This window comes from Rhineura floridana, chromosome 4 (assembly GCF_030035675.1).
Source record: "Rhineura floridana isolate rRhiFlo1 chromosome 4, rRhiFlo1.hap2, whole genome shotgun sequence".
Classification (NCBI taxonomy): Eukaryota; Metazoa; Chordata; class Lepidosauria; order Squamata; family Rhineuridae; genus Rhineura; species Rhineura floridana.
Window position 1 is genome coordinate 147,565,910 of NC_084483.1, and position 24,385 is coordinate 147,590,294.

A 24,385-nucleotide genomic window follows, 5' to 3' on the forward strand; every position below is an offset into this window, starting at 1 on the left:
TTTCAGTTTATATTTCTTACAAACATTTCCCAACATAAAACGAATGTCACCTTACAATAATTGATTTTGAGTTTCAGCGTTTCAAAATAAAATATCATACAAAATGAAATTACAGTGTACCATTTGTAATTTAGTAATATGAGAACATTGGTCAGGGGTCTGATTACTTTTGCAAGGCACTCTGAGTTAGCTAGGAACAAGCCACGAGTGTTTCACACTCCTTACTGACCTGTCTTGATACCCATGGCATCAATTGCAGAGAGGCAGGCTTTCCTTGATTGAATACTTATGGTGAAATTTAAAATATTTGTATCTGAATTCCATGGTAAAAAGCATCCTTAATGGAAGCTGAATTCCATGGTAAAGAGCACTCTCGTTTATGGCAGTTTGCCATGATCTTTCAAATAGCACCCTTTTGGGTGGAGATCAGTTGTGTGGTCTTGGAACATTTTGCTGAAAAAGGGTGATAGTGCTTGAATCATATATAGCTGTAGGAGTCCAGTAGTTTAGAAATAATGTTTTAAAAACATCTTCCCTGACTGATCTACCTCTTGTGAAGGTAATAAATCTGTGTTATCCTTCATGTAAAAAATTGAGAAGATGGAGGTATTTTGTTTATATATATATAAACCCTAAAATACAAAAAAAGGAATGAACTCATCTCTGTTTTGCGCTTGTCCATAGTCATATATGTCCTGTTAGGAGAGCTTTCATATTTTTTGCCTCTGTTGCTGTTTTAAAATACCACCTCCTTGTGAATTCCTTTTATTTCTTCTGTAAAGTTTTAATTAAAAGACAAAGCCAAGCAATACAACCCTTAAAATGCTATGTTAGATGGGTGATTTGTTGTTTCTGCATTAGGAATTTGGGCACCAGGAAGGAAATTCTCTAGCACTGAACTTGGAACTGGTATTTTTCATGTAATGAACTCGGGGAAAAGAAAAGCTGTCTGGAATGCTAGCTATGAAGATGGAAAACATTTAGTCACCCTTGGAATGATATGAATGTTTTTCCAGGAAGCTTAAGTAAACGTGTACTATGCAGGTCAGGAGGCAGCATTTAACTTTTTTTTGGAAGACAGACAATGTTCCAGAGAGAACATGGAAATTTAAAAAGTTAATTAAGGGATAGTTTTGTCAGGGCAAAACAAACTTTTATTTGATTAATCAGTTAATATTGCTGCTGCTGAGTTCTGTGCATTTGATTATATCTTTATAATCTATTTATAAACTATAATATAGACATTTTAAAGAATCATTTGCTTCTTTAGCTTAGATCCAAAGGTGATCTGCGCTAGAAGAAAAGCATTTCTACTCACATAAGGAGGGCCATGAATTCCTCTTTTTTGCTGTGGGCCCCAAACCAAACCCTTGTCATTCTGAAGTGGCCCCCATGCTCCCAGGGGCGGTTGGGGGAACAGGGAACTGAACTAGGAAGGAGGCAAGAAAACCTCATTCTGTAAGCAGAGCTTTCCGTGTGGAAGTTGGGATCCAAGAATTTTAGCTAGCATTTTATTGCCTGCTCTCTAAAACAAATTTAATGGAAGAGGTTCACAACAAGTCCAGCTCCTGGGAGGAAGACCTGTGAGTGCTATGGTCCTTACAAATTTCTGGTTTATGCTGATAGGCTTTTATGTTCTGGAATTGGGAGGATGAGTTCTACCCTTCCTATCTCTTCGCAGAGAGTGTGAGTAGCTCTTAGATTAGCAATTTCTAAGTATTGTTTGTTAAATATTTCCTGTCGTTTTGTTTTTCACTTTTAGCATTTAGTGCAAAGTCTGAACTCTGAGGGATATTCTTCAATGTTTTATAATGTAAAACACATATACTGGTCACTTAGCAATGTCTAAAACTTTTATAGACTACCAAACCTTAATTGCTTCTCAGTGCTCTAATAAGCAATCATCGGGCAATATAGGAAGGTTACAATTAGTTAATCAAGCAGTCCATATTGTAGGAGAGCATATATCATTACCAGATGATTTAAACAAAAGTCTGTTTAACTGAAGGTAATGAGAGTAGGACTTACTTGAAAAGCCCAAGTGAGTGTCACGAATTAGAGGTGCCACCTTTTTAATACCTTCTCTCTAATTGTGACACAACATGATCTGGATGATGTGGACAAATTATTTGAGGTATTTTGCGCTAAGGATCCTTTATTCACAAAGAAACTATAATTCTAATATGCATCTTGAATTTTAAAACTTTAAAACACATTCTTTAAAACTTGAAAGGAGGTGACTCATAAATGGAAAGTATGTCCTAATTTTGGTAGAGGTTATATAGTAATTGTAGGTAATATAGCTCATGTGTGGCCCATGTTCTTGAAGAAAAAGAAAATATTTTATATTTGCATTGTATTTCATAATCTAAAGAATAACAAATGAGAATGAGTAAGTATATTTGCCAATATCATGACCATTGCTGATTGTCTGCATCAGAAAATCTATGTGCTTGTTCATAATACTTAGGATCTGAGCTTTGATGTTATATAAAAGCAAATCTGTTGCATTCCCAGTTGAGAAAGCTGAGTGCTAAAAATTGAGAAATGGGAATTTTAGTATTTTTCAGAGGTTAGTTATCAGATATTTTAGAACTGTTCTCCCACTCATGATACCTTAGTAACTGACTTACCCCTTCAGTAAGGCTCTTTCGTCTTCAACCTACAGTTCTTGCCATACAAGTACAGTTTTCTCCTGTACGTGGAAAGATGATATCAGGTGGGTAGGTAGCTCCATCTAGCGGTTGAAGGGAGAAGAGCACTGTTGATTTTTGCAGGAACTTCCTGTTTTGTGTAGCTCCCAGCTCAGTTCTCTTCTGACTTCACACACAATGGTTGATTGCGCTTTCTCTGCTCTGTGTTCAGGCCTGTATATTTGTCTCATGTATTTGTATTATATCTTTTTATGTTTTTCCTCCTTCCTATCTTACTTTTCTCATCCCTGTTTTTTAAAAAAGATTTTTTCCCCTTCTCCCCTGGAGCCCTTCTGCAGCTTGAGGCCAGACAGCAGGGGATTCCCCTCCTTTCCTCCATCAGAACCGCACAGGGGCGAGAAGTTTGTAAGGGGCACCCTACAGGAGGACTTATCATTCCCCCCTTCCACCCAAACCAGCTTGCTAGCGCTGCTCTCAGCCGTATGCCCTCCCCACGCGGAACTCATTACCCGCGGAGACAGGAATCTAGCAGCAGCGTTTTTAAGACATCGACGCTCCCTCCCCACCTCAGAGCAGCAGCACTTATTGCACAAGCCCTATGAGGAGTCCTTCTCCATCCTCCTAAACCAGTGGCATGGCCTCGCTCATACGGGCCACAACAAGACATGCCAAACCCCCCCCCCCACCGAAGCATCAGCTGGAACATAGATGCTTTGTGGCTTCCAGCCCCTGTAAGACCTGCTGCGTGGTTGCTCCATGGGGAAAGCAACCCGCAAATCGGAAAGGCCAGAGAAGAGGCCCAAGCCGCTCCCACCCAAACCAGGAGAAGTGCCACCAACATTACCCAGACAGGCCTTAGGGCCTTCACTCAGGCCGAACATCCAGATGGAGACGGCCATGGCCCGCCCCTATTCCGGCAGGCTGGAGGTGGCTGAGGCAATGAATGTAGCAGGCAGGGTAGCTTCAGATGACACGGCACCCATGGCTTGCAGACAGACCAGGCAGAGTTCTGGTGATCATAATGCAGATGAGGGGAGGGACTCACACAGCACTGCCTTCAGGACTTGAAGAGACCAAGGGTCACTGTCTGAGGAAGAAGGCATACAAGCCCATCCTGGCTTGGAATTGGTTTATTCTACCAGATCCTCACCTGAGGATTTCATGGGTTTTACAGACACGTCTGCATCTTACCAAACCATCCATGTTACAGAAGGGGAAGGATCCCAGCCCCCTCCCTCCTCCCCACCCACCAGTTGCAAGGAGGAGCATATCATCCCTGTTGTGCATATACTCAGCCTCTTCAACTACATTTATTGGCTCATATGCTTTAACAGTTGAAGGATCAACTCAGGGCTTCCCTCTTAGTGAATTTGGCCAGAGACCTCTCGGGCACAGCACCCTCCTAGGGACATGTCAGGGACACAGGAAGCGCAGGGGTCTTCCTCAGCCATCCCATCATCATACCCACGACCTACATCTCACAATTTACCTGACCGTTATGCTACCACTCAAGGTAGGCAATGGAGGCCCTCAGCTTACACTCCCCTGAAGACCCTCCAGTTCCAACAATGTCCAGGATCTCGACAGTGTGTCCAGACCCAAGATCTAAATCCACAGTGTTCAAACTCCCTACGTTACTGCCTAAAGTGATCAAATCCGAGTTTGATGTCCCATTACAGTTCAAGAAGTCACTGTCAACCGCTAACAAATTCTATACACTGGAACAGCAGATTATGGACCAGCTGAAAGGCCCGCTAGTGGACACACGCATAGTTAATCTTCTAAAGCTCTACTTCTCCTTTACATCTTCTTCAGGTGTGGCAGTCGATGTGCTGAACCGTTGCCTGGCTGCGACAATGGACTGGATGAGAACTAACAAACTGAGACTCAATCCTGACAAGACTGAGATGCTGTTGGTGGATGGTTTCTCTGATCGGATGGTGTATATATACCCTGTCCTGGATGGGGTTACACTCCCCCTAAAGGAACAGGTGCGTAGTCTGGGAGTCATCTTAGACTCTTCCCTCACACTTGAGGCTCATGTAGCCTTGGTGGCCCGGAATGCGTTCTACCAACTTCGGTTGGTAGCCCAGCTACGTCCCTACCTCTCATCAGTGGTACATGCTATGGTAACCTCGCGTCTGGACTACTGCAATGCGCTTTACGTAGGGCTACCTTTGAAGATGATTCGGAAGCTACAGCTAGTGCAAAATGCGGCGGCCAGACTGCTAACAAGAACTAAGCGGTCTGAGCATATAACACCTGTGCTAGCCCGTTTGCACTGGCTTCCAATATGCTTCCGGGCCAGATTCAAAGTGTTGGTACTTACCTATAAAGCCTTATACGGCGCGGGACCACGATATCTGTCGGAACGCCTCTCCCGATATGAACTGGCCCGTACACTACGGTCTACTTCGAAGGCCCTCCTCCGGGTTCCGACTCATAGGGAAGCCCGGAGAGTGGTGACAAGATCTAGGGCCTTCTCAGTGGTGGCCCCCGAACTATGGAATGGTTTGTCCGAGGAGGTGCGCCTGGCGCCGACACTATCATCTTTTCGGCGCCAGGTTAAAACCTTTCTCTTCTCTGAGGCATTTTAATTCCTGTTAATTCTAAATTATTATATTTTGATTTTAGACTGTACAGTTTTGTGTACAGTTTTGTGTTATTTTTATTGTATTTTTAATGTTCACCGCCCAGAGAGCTGTTGCTAGTCGGGCGGTATATAAGCTTAATTAATTAAATAAATAATAATAAATAAATCCATCCTAAAGGCTCAGATGCTCATCTTAAGGACGCAACAGAACGCAAATTGGACCAAGGCCTCAGAAGGGTACATGAGGCTAGTGCGCTTTCTATCAGAGCAGCAGCGGCATCCTCTGTCTTCGTAAGAGCTTCTCTTTTATGGCTAGAAGATCTTCTGAATGGCCCGCAATAGGACCCTGCCAGAACACACAACTTGTTAAAAGTCTCTTGGGCAGTGACCCTTCATGGCAGGTGCATCCATGGACGCCATGCAATTTGCAACGAGGTCATTAGCAGTGGGCATCTTCACCCATAGAACCTTATGGCTGCATCACTGGGAAGCAGATGCCACAGCTGGCTCTCACCTTGCTTCGGAACCCTACATGGGAGGTAAGTTATTTGGCGACGAAGCCCTAGCAGGCATCTTGGAATCTAAGGACTAGAAAAAATCTATGCCCTCCTCCAGGAAGAGAGAGGACAGAAGGCTGTTTCAAAGAGTCTTTCACCCATATTCACAGTCACAGTCCTTTCAGAATTCTAGGACATCAGGACTATCTAGGGACACCTGCACAAATCACCCTTCTGGTATAGACAACGTCCACAGACAAAGGGCCAACCACACGTTCCCAATAGACCAGGGTTTGGAACCCAGACATGAGGGAACTAACATTAATTCTGACACCAGTATCCCTCCTGTGGGAGGACGCCTCCAACGCTTTGCTCAGCAGTGGAGGGACACGTCATTGAACCAATGGGTATTACACACCCTCAGAAACAGCTTGAGGCTGGAATTTACATTCCCCCCCCCCCGGCAAGATTTGTCCCATCTCCTCTCACGGCGGCTCAAGACAAAGGAGCAAGAACCCTCCAAGCGATTTCTCATCTGCTCCAAATATCAGCAATAGAACCCATCCTGACAGGGGAGAGATTTTTGGGAAATTACTCAATGTTCTTTACAGTCGTGAAAAAAGTTGGGTCGTTCAGGGCAGTACTCGACCTCAAGAACCTGAACGAATACATACAATACCACAAGTTCCGCATGGACACCTTGCTCTCAATCAAGGAGGCACTGAGTAAAGGGGACTTCCTCTCCTCAATTGACTTGAAGGAGGCCTACCTCCACGTCCCCACCTTCCCCACCTCCACAGACGCAACCTCAGGTTCACAGTGGGGAATGATCATTGTCAATACAGAGCCATGCGCTTCAGCCTGTCTGCCCCCAGAGTATTCACGGAGATCGTGGGTGCCCTGGTGGCCCACCTCAGAATGCAGGGAGTCCACATATTTCCTTACCTAGACGACTTCCTCATTCAGTCCCCATTGCTAAGCAAGGCCTGGGAGGATCTACACCTCACCTTAGCTTACTTGAAGGATCATGACTTCCTAATTAACCAAACCAAGAGCCACTTAGTCCTTCCCGTCGCATTGTACATCTGGGGGCCACTACAGACTCACAACAAGGGACAATACAGCTGGCACAAGACAGAATCAACAAGATACTCAGTATCACATCTTATGACTTCTACATCAGCAGACCTGATGCAGCTGGCCTCAGTGTTGGGGTTGATGGTAGCAGCTTTGCAAACAACTCCTTGGGCACATCATCACTCTCGCCCCCTGAAGTGGGCATTATTGCCTTTTCAGAGTGAGATAGCAGCCAGGCAGCACCGGAAAGTGTTACTGTCACCTGTGGTTTGTCAGTCCTTGATGTGGTGGGCACACTAATCCACCCTACTCAAGGGATTACCATTCTAGGACCCCCCACGTATAATGATCATGTCAGATGCTAGCCTATTGGGCTGGGGTGCCATCTGCAATGGTCAGATGGTGCAAGGAACATTGTCACCAGAGGAATCCAGGCTTCCAATCAATTTACTGAAACTTCAAGCAATCCGCCTGGCGCTGACACACTTTGCATGCGCCAGATGATTGGGGGCAGTGCTCATCAGGACAGACAACGTGTCTGCCAAATCCCATTTGAACCATCGGGGCATGCGCTCTCTCCTTCTCCAGAGAGAAGCTTTCCTCATCTTCCAGTGGGTGGAAGAACATCTGGAGTCACTCACAGCACAATGCCTCAGGGGGAGGACAACAGTCAAGCAGACTGGTTGAGTCGGGAGAAAATACATCAGGGGGAATGGAAGCTACATCCTCTGGCCTTTCAGGCGATACTGGCATGCTTCAGCAGGATCAAAGTAGACCTTTTTGCCACCAGCCTCAACCATCAAGTAAAGAGGTTCTTCGCCAGGTACAAGACACCAGAGGCAGAGGGAATAGATACTCTCATGGCCCAATGGCCTCCAGGTCACTTATATGCCTTTGTGCCTCTTCCGATCCTCCCCAAAGTAATCCAGAAAATCTGAGCCGAACGGGCAATGGTTTTGCTGGTAGCTCCTTGGTGGCCAAGGAGACCTTGGTTTCTGGAACTCATTGACCTCTCAGTCGATCCCCCATGGCGAATTCCTCTCAGGGATGCTCTGTTGTCACAGGGATGATTTCTCCATCGGATCCCGGCTGGCTGGCTCTTCGTGTGTGGAAATTGAATGGCAACGTCTCTTGAAGAAAGGCATTCCAATGCAAGGTGTGGAGACAGTAATGGTCTCCAGACGCCCGTCTACCCTTCAAATATATGAGGCCACGTGGAAAGCCTTCTTGTCTTGGACACAGAAACAAGGCATAAATCCAAGTAAAGCAGGTATTAAAGATATCCTCTCATTCCTGCAGCAGGGCTTAACAATGGGACTCAGACCAAACACATTGACATGTCAGGCTTCGACTTTGTTGTCAACCCTATCTAAGTTCCCCGAAAAACGGTTGGGTTCTCACCCGTTCCTGACCACCTACTGTCTATCGCTTCCCAACTTGGGACCTGCACAAAGTCTTAATGGCCCTGCAGAAACCTCCCTTCGAGCTCTTAAGCCAAGTACCTCTCCGTTTGCTGCCTAAAATCCTGTTCCTTGTGGCCATTACTTCAGCCCGTCGTGTGTCTGAGTTGAATGCCCTCTCCGTAGATAAGAATTTCTGTGTTTTTCATAAGGATAGGGTAGTACTTTGCACTGTCCCTTACTTTCATCCTAAGGTTCTATCTACGATTCACTGTCAACAAGAGTTAGTGCTCCCTTCCTTCTGCCCTAAGCCTGTCCACTTCACAGAAAAGGTGTGGCACTCACTGGACGTGAGAAGAGCCTTAAAAGTATGTATCTCCAAAACTAAGCCTTTTCGTAAGACAGATAGTTTGTTTCATTTCATCCAGCTTCATTGGGTAGCGACCAGCCAGGATTGTGGCTCATTCCACTAGGGCAGCAGCCACAATGGCAGCATTCTTGAGAAATGCTTCACTGATGGAGATATGTAGAGCAGCCACGTAGGCCTCTCCCAATACATTTATTAGACACAGATGTGTCCGCAGAAACAGCCTTTGGGAGGAGAGTACTACAGCATGTCCTCTCCAACTGTCAGTGAGTTCAGCCAGCAATATTCCCACCCTACATGGGTCAGCTTTGGTATGTCCCACCTGATATCATCCATCCATGCACAGGAGAAGAGACTTTTGGTCTTACCGTGAAAACGGTCTTCTCTGTGCATGTCAAAGATGATATCAGGGCCACTGCTTGGGCTGGGCTGCAACCAAGGGTACCTTGTAGGCCTCTAGCAGAGAGTGTATGAGTGCTGTTGCTTTAAGTTATATGTCGTGTTTCCTGCCACTGCTCTCTCAGTATTAGCTAGCTTGTCATCAAGAACTGAGCTGGGAGCTACACAGAACAGGAAGTTCCTATAAAAATCAACAGTGCTCTTCTGCTTTCAACTGCTAGGTGAAGCTACCTACACACCTGATATCATCTTTGACATACACAGAAAAGACTGTTTTCACGGTAAGACCAAAAGTATCTTTTCAAAGCTTTAATTTTTCTATAAGTACTTAATATACACAGGGACCCACATACAGTTGCCAGGTCACTAGTAGCAACCAGAAATAAAATTCAAGGGACCACAGAGAAAAGCCTCCTGTGTTCTCTGCCAAAAGGGCAACAATTTTTTTAAAAAAAGCCACCAGTTAACAGAGTGTATGTCTTTCAAACTGGAATCCTTTCATGAGATACAACATTGGTGTCATGGCCCAATCACCCTCTCTCAGTGGATACAAAAAGGACACATTAGTTTGCCTCTTTGGAGAAGGAAGCAAGAAATCCAAGAGTAGGTGACTACTAGAAATAATGATTGCCTACCAAGCTCAAATTTGTGGACTCCTGATCTTACATAGTAGCTGAGGGCAAATTTATGTAATTGTATTTATAATACTGTATTATGATCACAAAATAAGAGGATTGTGTTGGTTTTTAACAGTTTTGCACATCTCCTGATCATAATCCAGAGATTGAAATAATGCCATAAGTAGACTATTCAGACAGTAAAGCTGTAGCTTGCCACTTTGCCTTTACTGAATGATCTGTCAATGTTTGGAGACCTGGCTCAATTTCAGCTATGATGTTGCTATGAATGGTGACTCCTTATGGCAGACGAGATTAGACTTCACTTTGACCATACTTCCAATTCTTCATGAGCTAAAAAATAAAATTGCTAATGTTTGCAGAAATGTATACAGCCAATGGATTGATCAGTTCACTTGTTAAAATGTTATCATATTAGTGCTTACTCTGTCAAGTAAATTTTAGCTTTAACTTTTCTAAATTTAGTCTGGCAACATTGTTTTCTTGATGGAGTCTCTATAGATACTGGTATTTAGATATTTCGTTAAATAGCACAATGTTATTCCACAAAACTCCTATAAATTGAAAAACAGATTTAAGCGTTTAATTCAATCTCTAAAAAACTTCTTCGAGTCAGAATGAAAAATAAAAACTCTCAATCCACATGAATTTTGCAAAACTTTACAAATGTGAAATAAATTGTTACAATGGCTGTCTATTGTAATTCAATTTATAGTAGTATAATCATTGTAATCGATAATTTTAACAGCAGTCCTCTTTATCATGTTCATCCTTTTTTTTTTGCTCTCTATGATTTAGAGTCACATCTAAAATATACAGAGACAGAATGATATTTTCCCATCCATTGTCTTTTCATTTGTACACAAAGTCTGTCTTTTGCTGTTTGTCAAGGGCAGCAATGAAAGGCTTACCTAAGTCACATGACTATATGTGCTTTTTCAAGCTTAGCTGTTTGCCTATTCAAATAGCCAGAAGCCTGGCAGTAGCTGAACTGGCTTTATGTGTTGAGTCTTGTTCAGTGTAGTGAAAAGAGCTGATTCCCCTATTCTTTTTTTTTGTAACTGCATTTTTTGTGGGGAGAGAGGACTGAAATTATTTTGTCCTCTTTTGCGGCTTATTGAGACGCAGGCATCCATATAAAATTACTCTATCTTGGGATTTACCTTTGTGGATGCGAGTAGTTGGTTATTTATAAGCTTATTTTTTAAAAATTGAGGTGTGTAGAATTGGAATCTGTATGGGAGTACCCACAGCATTACCAGTAATCTTTCCTCCCTGGTGTTACAGAAGTTTTGACACATCATTCAAGAAAAACTGTTATCTTTCAGGAGTGTATGAATCATAAACGTTCATAGAATAGTAGAGTTGGAAAGGCCTATAATGCCATCAAGTCCACCCCCCTCCTCAATACAGGAACCCAAGTTAAAGCATACCAGACAGATGGCTGTCCAGCTGCCTCATTAATGCCTCCAGGGTTGGAGAGCCACCACCTTCCATTGTTGTACCACTCTTAACAGTTAGGAAGTTTTCCCTGATGGTCAACCGAAATCTGGCTTCCTCTAACTTGAGCCCATTATTCTGTGTCCTGCACTCTGGGATGATCAAGAAGAGATCCTGCCCCTCCTCTGTGTGACAACCTCTTTCAAGTACTTGAAGAGTGCTGTCATATATCCCCTCAGTCTTCTTTTCCCAAGGCTAAACATACCCAGTTCTTTTAGTGTCTCCTCATAGGGCTTTGTTTTCATTCCCCTGATCACCCTTGTTGCCTTCCTCTGAACCTGTTCAATTGCAACCATTATAGTTTGCAAGGGTTGCAGCTGAGAATAACAACATAGCACTGTAAATTGATAAATAAAATTCTTAAAATTTATGTTCAGATCTCTTCTCAACATATGACATAGACTGAAGATAAATCTTTAGATATTTCCGAAATATAATATTTAAATTATCATTGATTCTTCATAGTTCAGTTCTTTTCTAGTGTATGTTGAAAGAGAAATATCTTCATTTTAGTTAAAGCTAAACCCATCATTTATAAGAATGCAGTGCGGATATATGGCATCCACGCTTCTCTATTCCAGTGTGCATTTGGATGCACATCTAGTTCTGACTGTAGTTCCTAATCCTACAAGTCATATGTACTTGGAAGCCTGCTTTAATGCATGGATCTTAACTGAATCAGGGAAAGAGCACATAGCACATGGGGAGATATGCAGTATTATTTGTTGCTAGCAGTATTTGTCATAAGATTTTTTCCAGTCTTTGCCACAGGTTGAGCTAGGTTATGCTAAGTAAGATATATATTTGGAATCACAATAAATGTTTGTTATATCTTATTTTAATATTATTTTTACATGTTTGAAACTGTTCATTTTTTATCTTTGTCAGCTTTTTCCCTTCCTTTCACATTGTACTTAAAATTCTAGTTTCCAATTTTCTGTGAAGATTTTTCTAATAAAAACTTCAAGTTGTCTCGACAGACACTCTGGTCCAATGGAGGCTTCCAAATGGAAGAGGGAGCAATTTTGATTCCTCCTTCCCTTTGCAGCACCCTGCACTGCCCTCCAATTCTGCTCCAAAGGATTGGAGGACTTCTAGAACACCCTGCAAGGTGGCATGTGTGCTCAGCAGAATAGAGGAGTTTGTGGAAATTATTTTCCCCTTCCTTGGGCACATAACCAAAACGAACTTCTGTAAATGGAAAGAACAGCATTGGATAAAACCCTTTGGATGTTGTGAATGTTTCATAAGTTTAGCTGCACATTGTAGCCATTCAAACTTCCATATACACAACAAAAGAAAAAAATTAATTAGCAAAACTGTAAGATAGAAATAAAATAAAAGAAGGGAGAGAGGAAAGAAAAGGGATTGGAGAAACAAACACTGCCTTAGGTGTTTATTGTCTCCTTTTTATGTTATAGATATATCCACAAAATACTACTCTATTCCCATCTAATATACCTTGCCTTACCATTTCTCCTTAAGCCAAGCCCACTAACTCCAACATCAATATTTATGTGACATAATGTTTGCATACACACACACACACACATATCACACACAATATACCCATTTCCACAGTATCTGCCTTTTTTGCAACCGGTGTTATACTTCTAATCCAAGCCTTTTGTTTGTTTTATAAATTCCAAATAGCTGTATGCATTCCAATAAAAACAATCTGAAAGACCACTTCCCACAGTTCCTATAGCCAAACTAATACATTTATCCACCTCTTTCCAGAATGCAGCAACTACTGGACATTCAATATATGCAGACCCAGTTCCACGTAATGCTAAGGCAAACCAAGGCATAGCATGAGTGAGTAAATATGTGTGTTCCCAGAGCAAAGATTGTGGGCAATATGCTCCTTCCCAGTCCTGCTGCTGCCATGCTACCCAGAGCTAAGCCATCTTCTAAACCTAGGCTAATGGTTTGGCTTTACTAGAACAAGACCAAATGTTGGTTACAGCTCATGGTTTGTCTGGAGCAAGACAAACCATGAGCCTTGGTTTGGATATAATGGCTAAGCCATGCCATGGTTTAGCTCTGGGCAGCATGGTAGCAGCAGCAGGACCAGGGAGGAAGTGCAGTAGTCATAATCTTTGCCCTGGGAACCTGCAGATTTGCTTGTTTCTGGTAAGCCATGGTTTGGCCTAGTGTTAGCATGTGAATTAGGACATATGTTCTGTGTGTCCTTCACACCCACAAGCATCAAAAGTAATCCACACTTACTAAAATGTTCCACTAGAGCACAATGTTCTGTGCAGAATCTTCTGCAATAAATGTTAATGTGTAAGTTGGCAGAGAATTTTGTTGATGATTATTATGATACGGTGTTGTTATTACTACATTTCTATCCCACCTTTCCTCCATGGAGCTCAAGGAAGAGCATACAAACATGTTTTCCCCCTCTGATTTTATTCTTACAACAACCCTGTGAGGTAGGTTAGGCTGAGAGACAGTGATTGGCTCAAGGTCACTCAATGAGTTTCATGGCTGAGCAGGGATTTGTACCCTGTCTAAAGTTTCATAACTTCATTTCAGATATACAAGGAACTTTATTGCTAGGTTTTAGTTTGCCTAAGGTACTATAATCCCATTTTCAATACTTTATTTACATAATGAAGATTTTTAAAATGGTAACTGTTCTCTACTTTTCATAATATCAGAAATCACCAATACAAAATAATGATTTAGCACATTTGATCTTGGCTGCTTAGGCTATAAATTTTCTTTGTGGAGTCAGTCCACTTACATAGTACCTAACAAAATGAAATTTCAAACTCATTTAAGATCTATTGGGACTACTACAATATTAGTAATAAGGTACTTGAATAATTTCAATAGTTTTCTATTACAGTAATTACACAGAGCATAACCAAAACATGAGAGCCTTTCTGAGTAATAATGGTTTTGCTAATAACTGCCTTTGCTAGCTTCACTTAGTGCTGCCTCTGCGATAGGTCTAATTGAATTCACAAGTTCTGTCTAAATTGTGTGCAGCATTTATCAGTTCAGAAAATCTTACCTATTTTTTTCTCTGACTCTTATCATTTGCATTGGTCGTTGCAGAATCTGTGAGGATTCCAGTTACTTGACAGGTTTTTTTTAAGTATGCAAGTGTGGAGAAATGCTATATGTGTGTGTGTTTATGTGTAAAGAAATGTTATATGGCCTCTGTGACTGCCATGAGGCCTTGTTTTGTTACATTGTTACAAGCCTGCTTAGCAGTGGTTGCTTGGTGACAGGTGCTGAGAGGTGAGAGACACAACCGCTTTAAGATTCTATTAGATGGGGCCTGGAAAAAGTAAATTGTTTCAGATTGGCTGGAGGTTCCAGGCGGTAGGGAGTTAAATGTCAGGGGTTAGAAGGTAGAGACAGCAATTGAAGCTGGTGATAGAGTGAGACGTTGAGAAAAATTGGGGCTTGCATACACATACACACACACTCCCAGGGTGTCATTAACAGCTGTCTGTGGAGATCAGAAGGGGGCCAGTGACTGAGTTAGTCTGAGGGGCTGCTCTGAAGAAAGGTCTTGCCAGAGAAAAGTGACACAAGTAAAGGTATAAGGAAATCTGTTTTACAAGAAGTGAGGCTGAGGAACCAGGGGAATCCTGACAGTAGCCATTCAGAATTTCTCACAAAAATCTTGTTTCCTTATTAGCGACAAATCCTATGCAGAGTTTTTTCATTCGTTGTTGGAACACAAGCTGAATATGTGCCAACAGTGTGATGTGGCTGCAAAAAAGGCAAATGCTATATTAGGCTGCATTAACAGAAGTATAGTTTCCAAATCGCGTGAAGTATTGGTTCCCCTCTATTCAGCACTGGTTAGGCCTCATCTTGAATAATATGCCCAGCTCTGGACACCACACTTTAAGAAGGGTGCAGACAAACCGGAACAGATGCAGAGGAGGGCAACAAGAATGATCAGGGGACTAAAAACAAAGCCCTATGATGAGAGACTGAAAGAGCTTGGCATGTTTAGCCTGGAGAAGATAAGATTGAGAGGAGATATGATAACATTGTTCAAGTACTTGAAAGGTTGTCACACAGAGGAGGGCCAGGATCTCTTCTCGGTCATCCCAGAGTGCAAGACATGGAATAATGGGCTCAAGTTACAGGAAGCCAGATTTCAACTGAACATCAGGAAAAACTTCCTAACTGTTAGCAGGGCTGTGGAGTCGGAGTCAGGAGCAATTTTGGGTGGAGTCGGAGTTGGGAACAATTTTGGGAGAAGTCGGAGTTGGGAGCAATGTACCAACTCCAACTTCCAAATAAATTTTGATTGACAAGAAGCAATTTTGGGTGGAGTCGGAGTCAGAGTTGGACAGTAGAAAAATAGAGGAGTCGGAGTCGGACAGTAGAAAAATAGAGGAGTCGGAGTTGAAGGTTTGGTGTACCGACTCCACAGCCCTGACTGTTAAGAGTGGTACGACAATGGAACTAGTTACCTAGGGAGGTGGTGGGCTCTTCAACACTGGAGACCTTCAAGAGGAAGGTGGACATCCACCTGTCAAGTATGCTTTAATTTGGATTCCTGCATTGAGCAGGGGGTTGAACTCAATGGCCTTATAGCCCCTTCTACGATTCCGTGATTATAGGATTAGAATGCATGGATATGATGGTGTTAACAAAAGGCCAAATTGAGTCCTCACTCGTGTGCATTTTGAAAAGTATATACAGATGCCCTTTATACTTGATAAAGCATGTCTGTATTGTGCATTCACTTAAGTAGTGTATTTTGTGTTTTCACAAAAATTGTGAGAAATGACCAAAATATCTTGCAAATACTATCCAATATGAAATATGTATGTTGCTGTTTCTGGTGTTCTGGAAATTTATCATATGAGCTAGAAAATATTATGAAATTAAGAATAATCGTGTGGTTCTGATGAACTTCTGTTTATGGTGTTGAAACAAGATCACATGTTCCTTGCCCACTAAACAAGCTTATCACACCAGGCACCCACTTTGAATACAACATTTGTGCATGTAAAGTACAGTGGACATACTCCTGAACACAGTTAATACATCACATAAAGTGTTGGGTTTTATCTTTGTAGGCTTTAGGTAAATGTGTCCAACACATTGGCACTTGGGATCATCATTGCAGTGAACTGGGCCAATAAAATCTGCCTCTTAGCTGGAGATATTTGAGTTCCAATTGAGGCATTAAAGGAGTTAATCATGTTATGATTGCCACAAGCTTATCTGCAAAATCTGTAAATGCCTTGACCTCTGAATTTAACAATTTTGTTTAAGGATACTGAAAGATGGATCCTGATGATATCAGTCTAGGGCAGGTGTGGGCAATCTTTGGCTTTCTAGATGTTGCTGAACTACAGCTTCCATCAGCCCTAGCAAGCATGACCAATGACCAGGGATGACAGGAGTTGTAGTTAAGCAGTATCTGGAAGGCCAAAGGTTCCCAACACCTGGTCTAGCGTATAGGATACATTTGGTTGCAAACTGAAACTAAGAGTCTGGGAAAATACGGTAGGTTCCCCATTGCAGACAAGGATTTTTAGTCCATAACCATGCAATGGGTGTGGCACAAAGCAGCAGTTAGCACCTTGAGCAAAATCATGGAACGAATAAAGTCAAATCCTGTTAGGAGCAGGAAGGTTTAAAGGAGGGGACAAAGCAACAAAACTCAGGATTGGACCTCAAAGCAAGCTAGCTCAGCAGTTAAATACAGTTCTGCTGTGATTGTAGTCAAGCTTTTCTAATTGGCTGGAGTTGAAAATGTCCAAATCTTATCATGTTTGAATTAGCATTTCCATTCACAACTTTCTGATCTTAACATGTTTTAGATGTATTTTTTCAAACAAATTATTCCTTTTTTCATTAGAACCAACGTACATCACAATCGGTCCACCCACATGTTATCCTTTGGTGAACTGCACATTAACTGAGATGGATTGTATTTATGACTTCAGAGTAGACCAAAATGGTTGTCACATCTGCCAGTGCAAAACTAGTAAGTATATAGTTGATACTGAATGATTATTCTGAAGAGCACTTGTTTACCAAAACCAGTTTCAAAATATTCTTAGCAACTTTGTATTATTTTTTCTCTTCAATACTAATTCATCTCATGCACAAGATATCATGTTTGGTTTATTTTTCTTTCTTGAAATGTAACATTTCAGTGAGACAGTAACGTTTTGGGGGGGAAGTCAATGCCATACAAATGTTTCCAAATATAATGTGTTTGATATTATTTTTGTCAATGATAATGTTAAGACCTGCAAATAAATGTTCATACCAATACAGCTCTATAACCTATTTGGGAGCATTTAAACTGCTGCCCACCATTTTTTTAAAAAAGGGTTTGTGACCCTGATGTCACAACTGACATTCAATGTGGTGTTCAGGTGCGGACAGAAGTTACTCATGCAATGTTAGATTTCATCCATATTCTGTAAAGAGTGTTTATTTTGGAGGTTGCAAATTTGATGTTGGGTCTGAGTCCGAAAGAAGAGAAATTTCATTCTGTTTGTCTGAATATTGTTATCAGTGTGCGCATGGTGCTTTAGAGGATAGGTCCCTATCCCAAGAAGCTTACAATCTAAAATTTAAGACATGGGAAATAGAGGAAGGAGAAGAGGCAGGGGTTAAACAGGGAAGCATTATGTGGTTGTTTCAGCTGTACATGCTTAAGGCTGAGTTATAATGCAGCATGAGAACTAAGGGGTTGTGCCAAAGGCTTTATGGAAAATGTCACTTTTGGGAGGGTTTTGAAGGAAGTAAGATAATGGTTATATTAACATTAAACTGTGACTTTATATGAGTTATATCAGCAGTGCCTTTTCAAAGGGTTCAGAATGATTTGTGATAGGATTTCTGTATATTGAAATAAGCAAAATCTAAAAATACAGGCAGCCTTGTTGCAAAAAAAAAGTCCAGCCAAAATCATTATAATAATAGCTATAATTATTATAGGTAAGTTTAAATATAATTGCATTTAGGAGTATATACTTTCTTTCCTTCCAATCATGAGCGAGCTTTTGGCAAACCGTCATTTAGAGGCCACAGACTACAGGGAATGTAGTTAGCTATTCATCCACTGGGATAATTGGCTCTGGTAGGTTTTGTTGGTGGGCTGTTGTTGCTTATATCATGTCTTTAGAAGAAGTCTTGGGAAGAGATGCCACACCAATTTCAGTGATCATGGATACAAGGAGATATTAGTATGGGGGTGAAGAGCCAAAAATCAACCTAACCTTGCACTTTGTGAGAAAAGCAAGCCACTTGGTATGGTTGATCAAAGATCCCTCTGAATGATATTAGAAGTGGTGTCACTCCGCCACCCTCCCTGGCGGGGCAGTAGCCCCCTTGATACTAAAAACTCAGATGTTCTGTTTTTACCCAGTAACTTTGTTCCTATTTGAGATACAAGAATAATTCTGGTCACAAAATTTAACATTTTGAATGCCAGTGGCATGCTGTCCTCCCCAGGCTAGTAACCCCCTTGATAGTTTGTGATATTGAAAACGTGGATATACCAGTTGTTAAGTTCATTATCTTGAGTTGGAGACCCATATCAGACCTTTAATATGGGAATTATTCCTTTTTTCCATTTTTTTGATAAAATAGTATGATGGTTCTCTATTGCATTGTATACCTATGGAAATATATTTCTGGATTTATAATTCAAAAATTAATAACAAGAAATTGAAAAAAGAAAACTTGGATATACTGTCTTTCCCCCGCCATAACCTATTTGAGATTCTAGTTGTAAACATTGGAGGGGACTGCAGGTCTCAAACCGCCTCCCCCGGGCACCAGTGCCAGGTAATATTGACAGGCTCACATGATGGACTCAGTCACAACAGCAGCTACAGCACAGAACTGCCCCATCTCTCTGTTGTGTCATACTACAATTTCCATGATTCTTTGGGTCTTTGTTCTTGTTGCTAGTATTTGTTTATATGCTTGTTTATTAAAAAATTATACCCTGCCTTAAAGGACCCATGGCCCTCACAAAGTGAAGATCCATGCCACCTTACCCTTGAAGAATGGTATGAAGAAAGGTGCAGACCCTATCCTCAGCATCAATTCTGGAGCTTTGTGATGCAGATGGAGTTTATAGTTCTGCACTTCATTCACACCGTTCATCAAGCAATTTTTGAGAAATATCTAGAGGGCATGAACAGATCATACACACTATGCATGCTGGCTCTCAATTCACATTAGGGACATGGTGAACTTGGAAGAGAACCATCCCAATATTGCAGCTCAGTTTCAATAACACTCATTTGTAGCAAGGAAAACTGGAAGTCCATTCTGTAGTATTGCTTTAGATCAAGCCCATGAACAAGTTAATGCTGTCATAAAAAGAGATGGAGGCATAGTTGGTGTCATTGAGAATTCTAAGTCCTTTGAGAAATGGATCCTGGCGAGCCCAGAATTGAGCACCATGGTTCATAGAATCATAGAATAGTAGAGTTGGAAGGGGCCTATAAGGCCATCAAGTCCAACCCCTTGCGCAATGTAGGAATGCAGATCAAAGTGTTCCCGACAGATGGCTGTCCAGCTGCCTCTTGAATGTCTTCAGTGTCAGAGAGCCCACTACCTCTCTAGGTAATTGATTCCATTGTCGTATGGCTCTAAAAGTTAGGAAGTTTTTCCTGATGTCCAGTCGAAATCTGGCTTCCTGAAACTTGAGCCCATTATTCCGTGTCTTGCACTCAGGGATGATCGAGAAGAGATCCTGGCCCTCCTCTATGTGACAACCTTTCATGTACTTGAAGAGTGTTATCATATCTCCCCTCAGTCTTCCCTTCTCCAGGCTAAACATGCCCAGTTCTTTCAATCTCTCCTCATAGGGCTTTGTTTCCAGTTCCCAATCCTTGTTGCCCTCCTCTGAACCCGTTTCAGTTTGTCTGCATCCTTCTTGAAGTGTGGAGACCAGAACTGGATGCAGTATTCAAGATGAGGCCTAACCAGTGCTGAATAGAGGGGAACTAATACTTCACGCTATTTGGAAACTATACTTCAGTTAATGCAGCCTAATGTAGCATTTGCCTTTTGTGCAGCCACATCGCACTGTTGGCTCATATTCAGCTTGTGATCAACGACAATTCCAAGATCCTTCTCACATGTCGTATTGCTGAGCCAAGTATCCCCCATCTTATAACTGTGCATTTGGTTTCTTTTTCCTAAGTGTAAACTTTGCATTTATCCCTGTTGAATTTAATTCTGTTGTTTTCAGCCCAACGCTCCAGCCTATCAAGGTCCCTTTGAATTTTGTTTCTATCTTCCACGATATTAGCTATGCCCCCCAATTTTGTATCATCTGCAAATTTGATAAGCATGCTCTGTACCTCCTCATCCAAGTCGTTAATAAAAATGTTGAAGAGCACTGGGCCCAGGACTTAGCCCTGTGGTACCCCACTCGTTACATCCGTCCAGTTTGTGAAGGAACCGTTGATAAGCAATCTTTGAATATGATTCTGGAGCCAACCTGATAGTTGTTCCATCCAGCCCACATTTAGCTAGCTTGCTAATTAGAATATCATGGGGCACTTTGTCAAAAGCTTTGCTGAAGTCAAGGTATATTATGTCCACAGCACTCCCACAGTCTACAAGGGAGGTTACCCGGTCAAAAAATGAGATAAGATTAGTTTGGCAGGATTTTTTCTTCATAAATCCATGTTGGCTCCTAGTAATCACTGCATTGTTTTTAAGGTGCTTACAGATTGACTGCTTTATCATCTGCTCCAGAGTTTTTCCAGGGATTGATGTTACGCTGATTGGTCTGTAGTCCCCTGGTTCCTCCTTTTTGCCTTTTTTGAAGATAGGGACAACATTAGCTCTACTCCAGTCATCCAGCCCTTCACCAGTCCTCCATGATTTCGCAAAGATAATAGACGGCAGTTCTGAGAGTTCTTCAGCCAGTTCCTTCAATACTCTAGGATGTAGTTGATCGGGCCCTCCCGATTTGAACTCGTTCAAAGTGATTAGGTATTCCTTGACCATTTGTCTAGCAATCTCAAGCTCCAATCCTGCCCTTTCTACTTCATGTTTCCTGGGAGGGTCACAGATCCTTTTTTGGGAGAAGACTGAGCCAAAGTAGGAATTGAGCACTTCTGCCTTTTTCTTTGTCATCTGTTATCATTGTGCCATCCTCATTGAGTAGCTGTGCCACTGTTTCTTTTCTCTGTCTTTTACTATCTTTTACTATGGACATACCTGAAGAAAGCTTTTTTGTTGCTTTTAGCATCCCTCACTAACCTCAGCTCATTCTCAGCTTTAGCCTTCCTGACGCCATCCCTGCAATTCCGTGATACCTGTCTGTACTCTTCCTTTGTGGCCTGGCCTTCTTTCCACTTCCTGTATGTGTCCTTTTTTGTTTTCAGGTCATCTCTAAGCTTTTTGTGAAGCCACATTGGCTTCTTCTGTTGTTTCCCCCCTATTTTCCTTATTGGAATTGCTTGCCATTGTGCTTTTAGAATTTCCTTTTTTAGAAACTCCCACCCATCTTGGACTCCTTTTCTCATTAGGGTTGCTTGCCATGGAACTGTACTTAGAATTGTTCTGAGTTTATTAAAATCAGCTTTCCTGAAGTCCAAGGTGCAAGTATGGCTACTCTCAGCTTTCGCTTCTGTTAAAATCAAGAATTCAAGTATGGTGTGGTCACTTTCCCCCAGAGTTCCTGTAACTGCCACTTCATCCATCAAATCATCTCTATTGGTTAGAATCAAGTCAACGATAGCTGATCCTCTGGTTGCTTCCTCCATTTTCTGTAGAAGAAAGTTCTCTCCAACACATGTCAGAAATTTCTTGGTGAGGCCATGTTTGGCAGAATTTGTCTCCCAACAGATATCAGGATAATTGAAATCCCCCATTACTACTACATCATGCCTACTCGCAACATTGGCAATTTGCTTTTCAAAAGTTACATTCTCGTCGTCTTCTTCATTGGGTGGTCAGTAATAGACTCCAAGCACCACATTCCTTTTATTACTTGCCCCATTAATTTTAATCCAGATACTCTCGGTGGAACTACCAAGCTCCTCTTCCTGTATTTCTGTGCAGGGATATATTTTTTTAACATATAGCTCGACTCCACCTCCCTTTTTATTCCTTCTGTTCTTTTTGAACAAGTTATATCCTTCAATTGCCATATTCCAGTCATGGGAGTCATCCCACCAAGTTTCAGTTACACCTATCAAGTCGTAATTGCCCTCCTGTATTAAGAGTTCAAGTTCGTCCTGCTTGTTTCCCATGCTCTGCACATTAGTATACAGGCATCGAAGACCATGTGGTTTATGGCTTGGCTTAATACATTTTTCTGAGGACTGTCACTGGTCCCTATTACAGCCAATCTCTCTGCTCCTGTTACTGTGCACAAGCCTTCATCAGTCGTTACCACCAAGTTTACATCTCCCTTCCCCTTAGGATTCAGTTTAAAGCCCTCCTGATGAACTTCTCCATGCTGTGGCCAAACACGTTCTTCCCAGTCCTTGTGAGATGCAACTCATCACTTGCCAGCAATCCATCTTCCAAGAAGCATCACCCATGGTCCCAGAATCCAAATCTCTCATGTCGGCACCACCTTCATAGCCATTCATTCACATGGAGTATTTTTTCCCCTTTCTCCTCCTCTTCTAAATACTGGAAGGATGGATGAAAAAACTATCTGGGCCCCAAAGTCCTTGAGTTTCTTTCCCAGAGCTTCAAAGTCTGATGTGATTTCTTCATAGCTTCGTTTGGCAGTATCATTTGTTCCTACATGGATGAAGAGAAAGGGATACCTGTCGGTGGGCTTGATGAGTGATGGCAACCCTTCCATCACATCTCTAATCCATCCTCCTGGTAGACAGCATACCTGGCGAGTCCACGGATCTTCTCGGCATACTTGGGTTTCGATCCCACGCAGTAGGGAGTCTCCCACTACTAGTACTCTTCTCTTCTTGTTGTGGGGCAAGTTTTCATTGGCCCTGCTTGATTGAGCTTCAGCCTCTTGCTCGTTGTCGCATGGGGTCCCCTGTAATTCTTTCACCACAGGCTGTCATCCAGTCTCATCCTCGAGTGGTTAAAAGCGGTTCCATAGTTCCACTGGTGAAGGGTGTCTTCTAGCTCTTCTGCTCCTAACTGTCACCCTTTCCCATGGAGTTCCCTCCACTTCGTTTTTCCTCTCCAAAGCAGTCTCCTCTTCTGCTACCACATGCTGTTGCTCTTCCACCTCCACTTCTCTTTGCTGCTGCTGTTCCAGTGTTCTGTCTAAGAACTCTTCATCTTCTCTTATAGTTCTCAGTGTGGCCACCCGCCGTTCCAGGCCACTCACTTTTTCTTCCAACAGTGCCACGAGCTTGCACTTGTTGCACGTGTACGCCATGTTGTTCTCAGGCAAGAAAACAAACATGGCACACACCTTGCAGGTCACAACCACTGGAGTATCCTTCCTGTTCATACTCTCTTCTATCTTTTGTTTCTTTCTAACTGATTATTTTGGAGCGGCCTGTGCTTTGTCCTATCGTAATACAGCAGCCTTTCCCAACCAGTGTGCCTCCAGATGTTGTTGGACCACAACTCCCATCAGCCTCAGCCAGCATTGCCAATGGTCAGGAAAGATGGGAATTGTGGTCCAACAACATCTGGAGGCACACTGGTTGGGAAAGGCTGTACTACAGGGTAAACTTGAGAGTCCCACTGGTATGCGGTGTGCTGTACAAGGAGAATTAGTAATTTGATTCAGAAGTTTGTGTCAGCTGAACCAGGTCCTGTGGCATGCAAGCATCACCAGGACAACAAATCAGCTCAGGATCAATTTTAAAAACATGTAAAATCTTTTGAGTCTTTTCTGGAGAGCCAAGGAAATTCAGTTTTGGAAGAGAGCACCAATCTGTACAATATATACACAAAGCAGCTGGCAGATAGTGCTGTTGTGAAGGTGGTGCAGAGAACTAAGGCAGACTGGAAACAGCAATATGGCCAAGTTTGTGAAGTAAAAGCTGCAAGGGTATTTTAAGGATGTAATGGAAATCATCAGTTTGAACAGGTTCCCCACAATCAGCAACCAGAAGTAATCTATAAAGAGTAAAGCAGATGCAAAACTTGCAGGACTGAAAAATAATTGCTCTCAAGTAGATTGAAAATAGCATGCCGGACAAGATGCTGTAATCTTGAAGAATTCTTCATACACGAGAACCAGCCACACCTACTATCACTTTCAGTCACTGGTGACATCCATCCATGCTCCTCCAAATCTGACCTGATAAACTGCCTCCTTACTACAACTGAGCAAAC

At 42.2% G+C, this 24,385-nt stretch overlaps 1 protein-coding gene across 4 annotated transcripts in view; it reads left to right on the top strand.

The window, feature by feature from the left end:
- The window catches only part of CRIM1 (cysteine rich transmembrane BMP regulator 1), a 269,320-nt gene that overhangs the window by 171,528 nt on the left and 73,407 nt on the right, over nucleotides 1–24,385 (top strand). For all 4 annotated transcript variants that reach the window (XM_061624693.1, XM_061624691.1, XM_061624692.1 and 1 more), the window contains one exon: nucleotides 16,980–17,108. In XM_061624693.1, coding sequence (XP_061480677.1) covers nucleotides 16,980–17,108 — 129 coding nt within the window. The remainder of the gene's footprint in view (nucleotides 1–16,979; nucleotides 17,109–24,385) is intronic.